At 36.5% G+C, this 15,378-nt stretch overlaps 6 protein-coding genes across 6 annotated transcripts; 3 read left to right on the top strand and 3 right to left on the bottom strand.

Moving 5' to 3' along the window:
* Positions 1–52: 52 nt before the first annotated feature.
* Positions 53–991, bottom strand: SAPINGB_P003096 (uncharacterized protein; the record flags this gene model as incomplete). The annotated part of the gene is made up of 1 exon (XM_031997814.1): positions 53–991. The coding sequence occupies one exon, from the start codon at positions 989–991 to the stop codon at positions 53–55; it is 939 nt and encodes a 312-aa protein (XP_031853705.1).
* Positions 992–1,668: 677 nt separating this feature from the next.
* On the top strand, positions 1,669–4,815 carry SAPINGB_P003097 (uncharacterized protein; the record flags this gene model as incomplete). Its single annotated transcript, XM_031997815.1, has 1 exon — positions 1,669–4,815. The coding sequence occupies one exon, from the start codon at positions 1,669–1,671 to the stop codon at positions 4,813–4,815; it is 3,147 nt and encodes a 1,048-aa protein (XP_031853706.1).
* Positions 4,816–4,974: 159 nt separating this feature from the next.
* On the bottom strand, positions 4,975–6,891 carry SAPINGB_P003098 (uncharacterized protein; the record flags this gene model as incomplete). Its single annotated transcript, XM_031997816.1, has 1 exon — positions 4,975–6,891. The coding sequence occupies one exon, from the start codon at positions 6,889–6,891 to the stop codon at positions 4,975–4,977; it is 1,917 nt and encodes a 638-aa protein (XP_031853707.1).
* Positions 6,892–7,308: 417 nt separating this feature from the next.
* Positions 7,309–7,829, top strand: SAPINGB_P003099 (uncharacterized protein; the record flags this gene model as incomplete). The annotated part of the gene is made up of 2 exons (XM_031997817.1): positions 7,309–7,345; positions 7,408–7,829. 2 exons carry the CDS (start codon positions 7,309–7,311, stop codon positions 7,827–7,829), a joined length of 459 nt encoding a protein of 152 aa, XP_031853708.1.
* A 1,595-nt stretch (positions 7,830–9,424) lies between these two features.
* SAPINGB_P003100 (uncharacterized protein) lies at positions 9,425–11,320 on the top strand (the record flags this gene model as incomplete). The annotated part of the gene is made up of 1 exon (XM_031997818.1): positions 9,425–11,320. The coding sequence occupies one exon, from the start codon at positions 9,425–9,427 to the stop codon at positions 11,318–11,320; it is 1,896 nt and encodes a 631-aa protein (XP_031853709.1).
* Positions 11,321–11,520: 200 nt separating this feature from the next.
* Positions 11,521–11,938, bottom strand: SAPINGB_P003101 (uncharacterized protein; the record flags this gene model as incomplete). Its single annotated transcript, XM_031997819.1, has 4 exons — positions 11,521–11,541; positions 11,590–11,622; positions 11,687–11,833; positions 11,906–11,938. The coding sequence occupies 4 exons, from the start codon at positions 11,936–11,938 to the stop codon at positions 11,521–11,523; spliced, it is 234 nt and encodes a 77-aa protein (XP_031853710.1).
* Between the last annotated feature and the right edge of the window lie 3,440 nt (positions 11,939–15,378).

Consider the following 15,378-nt stretch of genomic DNA (forward strand, 5'->3'; position numbering starts at 1 on the left):
CGAATACATGAATCTTAATGAATATCTATTATTATCCAAAAAACCATCCTAATTAACCAACCATACTTCTTTTGCGTCCACGAAGTCTGACATCTTGTAGTTTTCTGAGAACCTCCTTAATTTTGGCAGGTCCAGATCCTTTTTTATCGGATTGGCAATAAGATACATAGCCGTCCAAAAGCCAGCTGCTATAAAGCTCGCTATTGACTGGGTGCGTACTTCCTACAGCACGCTCTAAAACGTATAAATCCACAGCCTTATCCTCTGCCAAAGTCGAGTAACTTCCCAAGCCAAAATCAATAAGTACGGGCTCCAGCTCTAAATCATTATCTGCCTTTTGTTTTTTTGGCGCTGTTTCTACATTTTGCGTTAATGGAACAGTATTAGGTCTTAATAAAATGTTTGACGTAGTTAAATCGCCATGAACGGTATCTGTCATATGGAGTTTACCAATCTCTTGGCCAACACGGACAATCAGAGTCTTGATGTACTTGTTTTGCGGGTTGCCTTCGGTATCTGCGGAAATCGATGTTTCACCATGTTCTTTTTCATAATCCCAAATCCAGTTTTTTAGCGAACCGCGCATTTCGTCCTTAATATCCGTCGACTTTGCTGTTGATGGCCCGATAATATCCTCCATCCAAATGATACCTTGTCGAAAGTCCACATGAATTATACCAGGAACATTAATTCCAGCTGCAGAAAGCTTTTGAAGCAGTCTGGCTTCAGCAAGTGTCCGATGCTTTGTCAGTGTCTTGTCTAGTGTAGGGTGGCGGTAAGCTTTTGGTGGACGATATTTGATAATGAAAGAGTGTGCATGAGGAGGTAAACGCGAACTTTCTAACCGATCTGGTTCATTAGTCAAAAAACTATTGAGATAAGGATGAACATTTGTGCGAAAAACAATCGCTTCTGCCCCTTGAGAAACTCTCGTAATAGGAATGCCGTCGGACAAAATGTTTTTGAGCTGTGCTTCTAATTTTTCTGTCATTATTTCTCGAGATATAAAGACTAAGTGGTATAAATTGAAAAGCGGTTATCAAAAGTGGTGGTGGGTTAAAATTTTTTTAGTGTGTGTTGGCTACAGAACCAGAAGAAAATAAGCAATTTTTTAGTCTACGCGTCGCGCATCATTTTTAACGGAGTAAATATACCACAAAAATGATATTCAAAGTAAAAGTAGGAATAATAGTTGGAATTTACATAAGAAATTTGATAGTCCGTTTCAATCAAATCAAACAAAAACCTTTGGCGTTTTTTCGATGCATATGGTATAGAATGCTTGGTTTGTGTTCAAGGCTTTCTTGGTCGTATTTATCAGATCCATCAATGACCTTCCCAAAAAGGAAAATGTCAAACAAAATTACGTTTAAATTAATACGCACTGCCTCCTTTTTTTTTTTGCTCACTTCAGACATTATCATCATTATCTTATTTCGCCACAGATGAACATTTGAATCACTGATTCATTTCATTATATTTTTTGTTTTTGATAGATCCAAAATTTCTTTGTTTTCATTTTCCTATTTTCCTTATTTTTTTAGTTACTCTTACTTTTTTAAAGAGGTTATTTTTTTTTTAAATTCCTTTAGTCTGAAAACATTTTGATTAACTCTTCATCAACACTTTTATTTGACCCATAAATCACGAACCTCATAATAAATCAATATGAACCCGTTAATATTAACAGTTTTGTTTTTATCAGCATATTTAAAACTTCCAAATGTTCACGCGTTACCTACAACAAACAATAATGGCTTAATACAAGACAGCCCTTTAATAGGCTTATTTACCCCAGACAAACATAATCGCAACGCTAAACCTTCACAAGTTTCTGACGTGATTTTCGACAGCAACTCATATTACAACGTATCTCAGCAGCGCCACTTAGACACCTCTTTAGAACAAACCGAGTCTGAAGAAAATGAAAAAAGCCCTGATGGAAGCGATTCAAGCCATCATGAATGCTCAGAAATCGTTCATTTCACAGACAAATGCATATTTGTTAAGAAGTACTGCAAAGAGGAACATCTCGGATTTTTCAACTACTTGGAAATTTATTATTGCTCTCATTCATGGTCCGTTTCTGCAATCTTGGTTGTTGTCTTTTCTCTCTGGCTTGCCATTTTATTCATGTCAATCGGTATTGCTGCATCAGATTATTTATGTCCTAATTTAAACACCATTTCTAAAATGCTCGGCCTTTCAGAATCACTTGCAGGTGTTACTTTTCTTGCATTTGGAAATGGTTCACCTGATGTATTCAGTACATATGCAGCTATGAAAATTGGATCTGGATCACTAGCCATTGGCGAGCTTATTGGCGCCGCTTCCTTTATCACCGCAGTTGTGGCTGGGTCAATGGCAATAATTCGTCCATTTAAAGTAGCCAGAAAGTCCTTTACACGAGATATTGTTTTCTTTACTGTTGCTGTTGGATTTTCTATCTACTTCATATCTGACGGTGTTATAACTCGCTTAGAATGCGTTGCTATGCTATCCATTTATGTCTCTTACGTTATCTTTGTCGTAGGATGGCACTGGTACAATACAACTAGAAGAAAACGGTATTTGGTCGAAACAAGAGCCCGTGATTTTTACACTGAGGCGGGACATGAAGCAAATATTGAACAAGATGAAGAAATTAGAGACGAAGCATCAATTTTAACACAGGGATTAGATTACACGGGATTTAATTCCTCCAGTTTTGGAGAAGAAGAAGAGCGCCAACCAAGTCCTTTTAGGTTTGCTTCACCCAGAGGAAGTATAATTGCACTTCCTGGATCACCCCTCCCTGCCTGGCAAGAACAATTTGAAGATGAGCAAGAAGAGGCATATGGTGAACTTACAAGAGGTATGAGATTACGACCACAAAATCTTCCCCCCACTACCTCATCCCAAAGTGTTGCTGCTGTCTCGGCAGCTATGTCTGCAGCGACAGCAGGAACTGATTTGCATATCCTTGGTTCACACTCCCCCATGACACCAATCAGACCATCTTTATATGGTGCTCTAGAATTTCGAAATGTTCTACAGCAATTGGAGGATTCTCGCAGCTCACATTCCAATATTATCCCCTTGTTGAGAAGGTCACAGGAAAGTGATCAATATAATGACCAAGAACAGGGATTATCACAATCTCTTCCAAATACAGAATCGTATTTGGCATCAAGGGCTGCAGCAGACCAAAGTCCTCTAAGTCCCCTGAGCCCAAATTACCATGAACAGCGCCCAGCTATAAAAAAGAATTTAACATTGCCAACACAACTTCACAGACTAAGAACACAGAATTCCTCAACTTCTAGTCTACCTACAACATCAAGAGGGAGCAGCCCTCTTTCTTCTACACCTGTCATTTTTTCACCACAGAGTTCTGAGTCTTCCCCAAGCTCTGTGAAACCCATACTACCAAAGCTTCAAATCCCTCAGCTTTTAGTATCAGATTATCATTCAGAAGATAGTCCTACAGTCATTTTATCTCCCACTGAAATAAACATACCCGAAGTCTCGAATCATGATTTGAACTCTATTATTTCACCAATTAGTAAAAAATCCAATCTTGGAATCCCAATCATACGCTCTAGGGAAAGCTCGAGACCTTCGACTCCAAATATCATTGAAACAGACGAAACTGATGAGTTGTCAAGAACCACTTCTACAGCGCCGCATGACCTAATTCCACCTTCTTCGCATTTTAGCACAAGCTGGTTTAATTATGTCGTACCTTCAATACCGAAGCGATACACATCTTATTTTTCAACGCTTTTCCCCTCATTGGTAGGATTGACTACCAAATCATTGATTAGTATCATTACTTCTATTGCAACTGCTCCCACAATACTGTGCTTGAACGTGACGATTCCCGTTATTGAGGCCGAGACAATTGAAAAAGAAGCATCCCTATCAACTATTCCTAATTCTCCTATAAGAGAACAAACACACCAAGAGCCTAGTTATAATCTGGATTCTTATTTTGATAGTCGTGCACCTTATCATGATAACGAAAATACACATAACCATCAAATTTTTGAAGATGGAACATCAAATGACGATCTATTTTCATCTAACAATGATCAGTTTGGACTACAAGTGCCCCAATCACCTAAAATCTATGTTCCAATCAAACGTTGGCTTTTAGTACTTCAAGCAATATTCGGTCCTTTTTTCGTTTTAATATCAAATATGGATGATGATTCTTCCTGGCCTTCTACAATTATGTATTCGATACTATCATGCGCAACATTATTGATTATGATTCGGATGTTTGTTCCTGATCCAAGAAGTGCTCCAACATACATTCAATTTGTTTCATTGATTGGATTTGTTATTGCTATTTCTTGGATCTCAGTTGTTGCCAATGAGGTTGTTGGTATCTTAAAGGCAATGGGTATTATGTTTCATATTTCTGATGCAGTTCTTGGTCTCACAGTTTTTGCTGTTGGTAACTCACTTGGTGATTTGGTAGCAAATACCACAGTTGCTAAAATGGGCTTCCCTATGATGGCTCTTTCAGCTTGCTTTGGCGGCCCTATGCTAAATATTTTAGTTGGCATCGGCATGTCAGGGTTAATTATCATGTCCGGAAAGTCCTATAGTCACATTGGTGCCATTTCACCTGATGGATATCATATTAAAATATCAAACAGTTTGATTATTTCTGGGATCACATTACTTGTGACACTTTTATTTTTACTCATTACAATTCCCTTAAATAAATGGAAAATGAGTCGAGTCATTGGTATTATCTCAGTATCATTTTGGATCGTTTCAACAGTTATCAACGTTATTATAGAAGTTACTGTTTTTGAACACTAGAATCAAGACTGTACTAGATATCAAACAGCCTAAACAAATTTAGTTGATACATAGTTTACTGTTATCAATTATAGTAGCATTCTAATTTTTAATACTTACATTTTATTCTATCAATCCAAAAATAAGAAAAAATATAAATATATCTTACACTTGTTATTTTTATAGGTAAGCATCCTTATCTATCTCAAAATACTTTTGTGTAGCTCCTGATGTGACATTTCCTTGGCTCAGTAAAAATACCATGTATATGTGAGCCAAGTCTTTTCTTTGGTTAGGCTCTAGTGCTGCGATTTTAATTTGATCGTAAACATTTTTCAGGAAAATGGACTCTTCGTCTTTTTGGCCATGGCTGTCAGCATTTTTAGAGGTATCATAGTCAATATCAACGTCTTCAGCGATACCGATTTCAAACCGTAGATATTCTCTCCAAAAGTAATATGACGAGGAAAGCTCTTGAGCAAACTGTTGGAAAATTTGACGAGCCTTAGAAACGGAACCGAGCCATTCCAGATAAGAGTTTGCAATCACAGTAACCAGAGCTGGAATATCCGCATCTATTTTTGTATCTTGTGAAGATATTTCATTTAAATTACCACCTTCTTTGTCTTCACTAATAATCTTAGACTGTCCGTTTAATTGTATCAACTTCAACTTGAAATGCTCTAGTTTTTGTTCCAAATATGATATAGCATTTTCAGCACATTCTGAACGATGGAGTAAATTAGCATATCCAACAATAAGTTCTGTACTAAATGGTAAAGCATCCAACAAGCTCAAGAAAATATTCTTAGCAATGTCAATATTTCCATAAGATTCTTCAAATAAAGCATATTGTAAGCGGACTTGAATTCGCCCAATAGGAAGAACAAAGCTTGCACGTCGATAAACATTGCGTGCCTCGTCAATCTTATTATTGGCAACAAGAAATTTGGTGTACCGTAACCAGAATTCTTCGTAATGACCAAAAGGAATTATCGATCTTTCATATAGAGCAACAAGCTCATTCATGCTTTCGTTATTAATCAGCCTATTGTTTCCAGCGTTTTCTGTTTCCATAAACTGCAAATATCGCCGCCAGTTTTGGATTTCTTCTTCAGGGAGATATAACACATGAAAGAACTGACGTTGGATTTCTGATTCATATTGAAATCTTTCGTTAACCTTTTTTTGTGTTTGGATATATAAACGCGAGTAATAATTGTAAATTCTGTGACGTAAATCGGCTTCGATAACCTTCTTTTTTTCTTCCAGTTGTCGCTTTGTAACAATGCTTTTTGACTCGCTACTAAGGTTGGGGTTAGCTTCAGACTGAGGTTCAAGCTTTTTCTCTCTCTCTTCTTCTTCTTTTTCTAACTGCTCAATTTCATATTCTGCGTTAAATTGTTCAAGATATTCTGCTGACACCAAATGCTTTACCGGGAGATTAGGAGCAAGCTGAAATAGCTTATAAAAATATTTTGCATATTGATGCAAAGGAATTTGAACAATTCTTAAGTATAATTTGAAAAGTCTTAAGCTGTCTCCATTAGATTTTTCAAACTTGATATATTCGTCCCAAAAAGGATGAGATAGGTAATGGTACCCAACACAGTTAGCAGCTTTCTCAAATAAAACTCTTGCTTGCTTTATCGATGGAGTGACTATGGTTTTGAAAGCACAGTAATGAGTCCATAGCTCAACACTAAGTGGAATGACGTTAACAGCTTTATCGTAGATCATTAATGCCTGCTCTGTATTCCCAAGCTTGAACTCAAGTTCAGCAAACTTGATCCAATATCCCTGCGCTAATGGAAATCTGTTTAAAAATGTGTCGAATGTAAATCGAAATAGCTTAATCGCAGAGCTACTTGAAGCCTTGGATAACCCACCTTCGAGGTTTTCCGAAATTTCTATTAAATCTTCCCATGCACTAAATGAATCAGGATTGTATTCAATAAAGCTGTATATCTGAGACCACTCTTTAAAAGCTGGATTTAAAAGTTCATCTGGTTTACTTTCAGGTTTTGAATGACCATTCGAATTAAAAGAACCCTCTGACTGAGGGTTTCTTGCATTATCTTCTGCTATTGGCGTCATTTTTAATGAAACGATAGTGGCAAAATGTATTGCTGTTTGTCAATAGCTAAAACTGACAATCTTATTATCAAAAATAATTTGTTGAAATTTAATACCAAAAATATAATAACAAATACTTCTAATCAATGAAATAATGTCATTTAAGTATAATAAAAACTTTGTTGTTTGGTAGCTCTGTCTACCAATGTTTATTTTTTACTCCGTTAGTCTATCCACGATTAAAGAGGAGAAATTTATTAGTGGTGAAAAAAAAAAATAGCATGCCACCAGTTACGTAAATATTTTTAAAAGATTACTCAGCGATACATTTGATCACCAAAAAGTAATTGGTTTTCATCCCCACACCAAATGAGTTTCATCACTAGCTTATCATTTTTTTTCCCAGTTTCTATACTAAACTTTCAATTTTAATTAACAATGTCGGCAAATTGCATTTTCTGCAAGATCATTAAGAGTATGTTGTAAAATTTTAAGGGATAATTAATTGATTTGCGAAACAAACTAACATTGACTGAGACGAAATTCCGTCTCTTAAAATCTACGAGACTTCCAAGACTCTTGCGTTTATGGATATTGGTCCCACCGCTCCTGGACATGCTTTGGTGATCCCTAAGTATCACGGTGCTAAGCTTCATAATATTCCTGATGAGCATTTGTATGAAATTCTTCCCATTGCTAAGCGCATTGCTCTTGCTTTAGATCTTGCCATTGAATCCCCTGAAGGCGAGGGCTACAATGTTTTGCAAAACAACGGTAGAATTGCCCACCAAATGGTTGATCATGTTCACTTCCATTTAATCCCTAAGCGCGATAGCACTTCGGGTCTCGTTGTCGGCTGGCCCGAAAGTGAGGAAGGCAAGGCAAAAATCAAAGAGATTCATGCCAAGTTGGAAGCTGCTTTCAAGGCTGTCGAGGAGTCATCTCCAATTAAGATCTAGACATATAACTAGTCACAATCACAAAATTAAAACAAAATCTATGGATATTTATAAACGATATTGCTTTAGTATTATATGCTGTAATTTCACAAAGAACACGTAACTGATGTTCCCTAAGTGACACTAACAAACGGCTCATCATTAAACTTCTTAATTGTTATTTTTGTATTCGCTATTTGGAGTCTTCAAGTTAAAAGATTAACTGAAAGCTAGCGTATTACTTCATCAATTTTTTACTCTGGTAAACTTACACAATGGCAATTCTATGATGTAGAGCCCCAAACCAACTACAACAAACTACAACTCCAGAAACGGGAGGCCCCAGATGCATCTTATCTGACGACATCAGTTAACAACAAGGAATGCAGCAAATGATTATCTTTTATTATAATTATAATTATTTTAATAATCATTATTTTTATAAAAGAGAAGGCCTATCCGCAAGCCTTCACAGCTAGCATAATAATTACGAAATATTTAAATTTTTGTATATTTATTTTGCAGTACAGTAGACACAAGGAAGAAATAGATTCTGTAATTGCTAAAAAAATGTAACATCCATTTGAAAATATGTACCAAATTTCAAATGTTCGAACCAGCATATTAATAAGGCAAAGAATCCAGAATGCTTTTGATGTAAGTGTATGCGCTTTTTTCATATGTTTATTTTTTGTTTTTTGGGCTATGATATCATAATAAATTTATTGTTTAATGGATGAAATTGCTGCCGACTATGTTCGTCGGTGATTCTTTCCCACTTTTTAACTTTGTGAAACAATAAAATTTGAAAAAGAAAATCAACCGTTATTTTGAATTTCCATTATCAGGGCTAATACCAATAATCATCTTAAAGTAGGAACAAACTAGGCGGTTATCTTTGCCTGAAGTTCATTTTAAGATTATTTAAGCAGTAGAATTTTAAAGTAAGCATAGAAAAACTTGTCCAATATCTGTAAAAACTATTACCAACAATATTGAACGGCACTGAACAAAGACGTATTATTGGCGAGTTTACCTGAAAAAAAATTCCATGTCAATATTTACGTACTCAACGATCAACAACCGTTTTATTGATAAGAGAAAATCTTTTTTTCCCTTAGTAGAATAAAGACTATATATATATATATTATTATTATTTGAAATAATGATGTTTTTAGTTGATTTGGTTAATATATACCCGGTTATCCTGATAAAAAAACGTATACAAATTTATCAATATTGGAATATCATGAATATTAAATATTAGCTGGACTACCAAAAAGTTGGAAAGTTTTAAAAGGGGAATGAGTATTTGATAAATCAAGTGATAACAAACTATAACAATAGTATCATTAAAAAAGCTTTGCATAAAACTACTGAATCAGCTACCTCTAAAAGGCATTAATAATTTAACGTTTCCTTGTCCTTTATCAAATTTTTTTGTATATATTCTAACATTATTTTCCCTATTCTTTATTCATATTTTTTTCTTTAATATTTATCTTATTCCACCTTCTTAACTATTTCCTCAAACACCTACACATTATTAAAACAAAATATAACTTTAAATATAACCTGCATTTCAATCAAGATTTTAAATCAAAAGTACTATTGTAATGGCCGAAGTTACTCAAAGCAAAGAAATTGAAATACAAGATGAAGCATTAGATCCCCACCACCAACATCTTCATGGTCATTTCCATCATTCACAAGCAGCTCAAAAAAAGCCTGACATTCATGCTAACGCTCATATTCACCCTCGAAAAGATTCTCTGCCAGTAGCCCCAATAGAAGAAACAAACTACATTTTGGGAAATGAAAAAAACGAAGTTAGTTATGAAGTGCAGTCAAAACCTGAAAACCTTTCAGGAACGGGAAGCATAGAAAATGGTGATGTATCACGGACCAAAAACCAATATAAATGGAAGCTTCTTTATAGGCGGTATCTCTGGGTTGCTCATTTGTTTTGGGGTATATTTTTTACATCTTGGTGGATATCCATAGTTGCACAAAAGAAGCATAGACATATGTGGTTGATTCCAACAATTCTTTGGGTATTAATTATTATCCGACTTATTACGTTTCATACTCCAACACGATATTTATTGATATGGGTAAACTGGATTTGGCAAAGAACAATAGTAAAATTTATATCTTTCATTCCAGAAAAATATCGTACTCTTGCGGCAGCTATTGGAACTGTTGCAGTTATTTTAGTTGGTACTTTTGTAACACCCGAACACCCTGAATCGAAACGGAAAGATCGAGCTATATCATTTTTTGGATGTCTTGTTGCAATTTTTGCTCTATGGGCTACTTCAAAAAACAGAAAAGCAATTCAATGGCACACAGTGATTTCTGGAATGCTAATTCAATTCATTATCGCTTTATTTGTTTTGAGAACCAAATGCGGCTATGATGTATTCAACTTTATTTCATTTCTTGCTCGAAAACTTCTTAGTTTTGCTCGAGATGGTGTTGCTTTCATAACAACGACTGAAATTTCGCAATATACCTATTTCTTTTTTTCGGTATTGCCTGCAATAATATTTTTCATTGCATTCGTCCACATTTTTTACTATTGGGGAGTGATTCAATGGGCCATTGGAAAATTTGCTTATTTTTTCTTTTGGTCTATGAGAGTTTCTGGTGCGGAAGCAGTTGTGGCTGCAGCTTCACCCTTTATTGGGCAAGGTGAATCCGCTATTTTGATTAAACCTTTTATTCCTCATTTAACTAAAGCCGAATTGCATCAAGTAATGACATCAGGGTTTGCAACAATTGCAGGTTCTGTATTGGTTGCTTATATTTCAATGGGTATCAACCCTCAAGCATTGATATCATCATGTGTAATGTCAATTCCAGCTTCTTTAGCTACATCAAAACTTCGATACCCTGAAACAGAAGAATCAATCACCTCCAGCAAAGTAGTAATCCCAGATGATGAAGAAGAAGAAACCTATAACGTCCTACATGCATTTGCAAATGGCGCAAGTTTGGGTATTAAAATTGCTGGATTAATTATGACAAATTTATTGTGTATCATTGCTTTGGTTGCTTTGATAAATGCCTTGTTAACTTGGTTCGCAGGTTTTTGGAATATTAACAATCTTACATTGGAAATGATTCTAGGCTACATCCTTTATCCGGTAGCTTTTCTTCTTGGTGCACCCAGAAATGAACTTTATATGATTGCAAAACTCATTGGTGTGAAATTAATTCAAAATGAATTTGTTGGGTATTCAATGCTCCAAAGTGATGCCTATTCACACATGTCAACACGTGGGCAAATGCTTGCAACTTACGCATTGTGTGGATTTGCCAACCTTGGATCAGTCGGAACAAATATTGCAGTTTTGGGAGCTCTAGCTCCAACAAGAACAGGTGAAATTGCAAAGCTGGCTATTTCGTCTCTTATCACAGGTGCAATTTCAACACTATTATCAGCAGCTGTGGCTGGAATGGTACTAGCTGATATGACAGCTTTTCAAAAAACAGCTTCTTCATCGTAAGAAGTCTTTTTAAAATTTTTAGTTTTTAGATTAATATATTGAATTTTTATATACCTACTGTGACTTGTTGAAGCACTCAAGACCTTGCTGTAAGAAAGATGAAAAAAAAGTGATAACATTGTCGTATCAAATCATTAAAGAACCCATAAAAACATTGAAAATAACTCCCAAAAAGTAAAAAAAAACATTAAGAAATAATATTAAGATAGTCGTTCAAGAGCCTATAATTCAGTTAGTCGGTATACAAATAACAAACTTAATCTCCTTACCTCTATCGACGTAATTGAATTTCCTCTGATTACCTGTAAAATAAAAACGTTAACAAACAATCGTATATAAAAACGTTCAATCACATAGGTAACATACAGCAATACCAACTTTAACAACTTCACCATTTTGTTTTTCTTCGACCGCTTCATCGATGACAACGTTAAGAAAGAGGTCGTAACCTCTTACCACACCTTTGATTTTTCGAGAGCCGTTAAGCTGGACAAGAACTTTCTTGTCTAAGTACTAAAAAAACAACATATTTCAATTAACAACAAAACATAAATACATTCGATTTATCTAAAAATCAGTACAAACCTTTCTAAATTCCGGCGTAGCTGCTTTCACCATTTTTTATTCTGTGTATACTAGATTTTGGGGGTATTTCCATCATTAATTCTTAATCTTTATTTTGAAAAATCCTGAAAGTTACCCTGTTTTTGTCAAGTTTTTTTTTTGATTCATGTCACGGGGTATTTTTGGGCCCCATGACATAGGTGGTTAGGGTTATAGCCAGGTAGCAATAACTAGATACCAAGAAGTATCAGCACCACAATCACCACCATCAAGATCATTAACACAGCAGAACAAGATAGTACTTAAGAAGCTAAGTTTATCTTAAGATCAAATATTAGTACCTATATTCAACAAATGCAGATTATGACAAACTTAAATTAATTTACTCCGAGAACACAAGAAATAGTCTTTGATCTTCCACACTATGAATGAAAGAACTGGTCAATCAATGAGTCCCTTGCTGGCTACAGAAAATGGATGGAATAAACACGTTCGCAATACTCCATGTGACCCCGGGAGATAAGGACGAGTTCAATGAAGAGTTAGTTAATCTAGAGAGGCTAGTCTCTGTGAGACGAGTGTGGGAGCCAGTTAGATGAGATGGTGTAAGAAACAGAACTTTTGAAACCGGATCCACTGACTCCATACGTGTCTCTCGTTATGTGTTCAAGGAAAGAAAACGGTGGTCTGCGAATGATTGCAGACTTGAACGAGTTCAACAAACATGTTAGACCACTACTTACAGATTTGATGACAAGTGAAAATACTATAGGGATAATACATGGCGCTATTCCATACACTGTTATTGATGTTGTACATGCCTTTCATTAATTGAAAGTTAGGCCGGGCGATGAGAAATACTTTGGGATTAAAACACCAAAGGGCGTGTATACCTATAATGTGGCTCCCATGGGGTTCTGGAATAGTCCAGTATATTGACAAGGATATTTGCAACAAATTCTAGAAGGGTTTGTGAGTGTCAATTGTTTGGTATACATTGACGATGTGGTAATTTACACCAGTAGACCCGCGCATAGCCAAATGAAAATCGTTAGGGGCATGCTGAAGCGGCTAGCGGAATATAGACTGAGATCAAATCCGAAGAAATGCGAGTTCGTGGTGACAGACTTCGAATACTTCGGGTACAGAATTTGTGAAAGCAAGATATTTCGGCTGCCTAAGCACGTCGACGCATTTAAGGAGTGGCCATTCCCAGGACAATGAAGCAAGTAGAGCACACTTAGGGAGTGGCCAATTGGTTCCGGAGATCGGTCATGAAATTTGCGGGGGTCACCTAGGCGATACTGAGGGTATTGAAGGCCGCGAAAACGAATGCGAATGCAGACAGAAATTCCCAGACCGAAGATGGTTCCTACCAGATGAAAAGAGGCATTAAGCGGTCAGGTGAAGCGCAGAAAGAATCTGGACAGCTGAAGACGTTACTTTCGGTTGGTTCATTTTTGTAAAATTTTGATACGGCACTGCGGACAGTGCTAAAGATAGAGGAAAATGTGGGGAGAAAGATCATTGGTTACTACAGCCTTCGCAACACGGGACTAGAGACGAGGTACAAGGCGTATGATCTGAAGCTCATGGCAGTAGTGAAGGCTGTAAAAAGCTTTGCTGTTTCCTATATGGGAACAAGTTTGAGGTGTGGACTGATCATAGGACTTTGTAGTTCCGAAAGAAACTAAGTGGACAGTCGCCAGGCAGTACAATTGACTGGAGCTTTTGTCTCAATACTCATTTACGATTTCCTACACCGGTGAGGAGGACAATGCCCAGGCAGACTTACTGTCGAGACGGTGGACTCAACGAGATGGATTTTCCCCAAACTTGATTGACGAAGAGGGCTAGCTGACAAAAATCCCGGTGACTACAAATAAAGCCGGAGCGATGACGACCAAGGGCTACAGGCAAAGGGATGCGCTCTGGAAAGTCTACAGAGACTCTGAAATCAAGTACCAGTGGCAAGCGGAAGCCAACAAGGCGTTGGGGTCCCCAGAGGAGCGATATTATATGCTCATTGGGAGCTACGCAGGATACCTATCATATGAGGGTGTTTAGAAAAGGAAAATGGGGCCTGGTGAGACGGATTGGAGGATAGAAACTGAGGTTCTACTTGATAATTTGGGGAGAGTTAGAAGACCACTAGGCGCAAAAGAATCGATCAGAGCTTTGGTAAAATTGGCACACACGGCACCTAGGGGGGGACATGCTGGGGCGAAGGCCACTATGACGATATTGGTGGTTTCGTACAGATGGCCCAAAATGGTGGAGGATGTGAGAACCATTGTAGCTCAATGTTTGACGTGCCAGCAACTGAATCCACATAACAAGCCGCCGTTGGGGCCAGCAGGAAGAACGCTAATACCACTGAGGTTGGCAATGATTGTGGAGGCTGACCACATCACGGATCTAACGGAGTCGAGTGGATTAGACGGGATTTTGTTTCTCGTTTTTTTCTTCATATATACATTTTCAATCAAATTTTTTTAGTTTCTGACTAAACTTCTCTATCTTCTTTAACTAGGCTTTCCTAATCCAATGTATTCAGTACTGCCGGCATTCGAAACTCAACAATTGGTTAGTATATATTAGCAAAAACAAGGAAATGAACAAAAATTTGAAGTCAAGTTCACACTACAAAATTGCCTGCGCCTTTTATTCAAAAACCAAGAGCTAATTGACATAGACGAAACTATATAGGGTGAGTGAAGAGTAAGTACACTAGCAAGATATGCACCCATTTAAGGACTGTAAAAGATAACCTGTTTCTAAGTGATCGTATCTACCATTGTGACTCGTGTGGAACATCTGTTAACGAAGCCAGAAAAAATTTAATCAAGTGTCTGGTTTCCTCCAAGTAGTGTTTATTTCAAAACAAGTGCACGTTCATGTTCCTTTAAACAAGTCTGCCATTTTATGGTACATTTTCATGAACGGCGATAAATAATCGATAATCGAGGTAAGCTCAGAAGAAATAAAAATTAAAGTTCCAGTTTTTAAACTCCCAAAAATCAAGTGTTGTAAGTTAAGTGAAATACCTATTAATCATTTACTGAAGCTGGTGGTATTTTAAAATTTGGAATCATAGAAGTTGCCTTATAATATGGTATTTGAAATATTTTTTTAAAAAAAAAATCTTAGCTCTATACGTGTTCATTTAGACATCAGAATAACCTATTAGTGATGTGGGGCCTTAATTTTCTTGGAGTGTACGCATTATTTCTCTTTTTGAACATCAACTAACCAGGCATTAGCCAGCATAATTTTCATGAGAGTACCTTTAGCAAAGTGCACAGTCATGAAAGCAGACTGAGTTTTTAAAAAAAAAAAAAAATTCACAAATTCAACCTGTACTGTTAAATTGCCACTTGAATCTGTAAAATTGTAATTTTACAACCACACCGTGGCATTACACACTCAAATTCCACACACGTAAGCAAGGCTAACTATGTGGGTGGTAGTGGAAAAAAAAAAATAAAAGACCT

The sequence above is a fragment of the Magnusiomyces paraingens genome (genome assembly GCF_902498895.1).
Source record: "Magnusiomyces paraingens strain CBS 517.90 genome assembly, contig: contig2, whole genome shotgun sequence".
Taxonomy (NCBI): Eukaryota; Fungi; Ascomycota; class Dipodascomycetes; order Dipodascales; family Dipodascaceae; genus Magnusiomyces; species Magnusiomyces paraingens.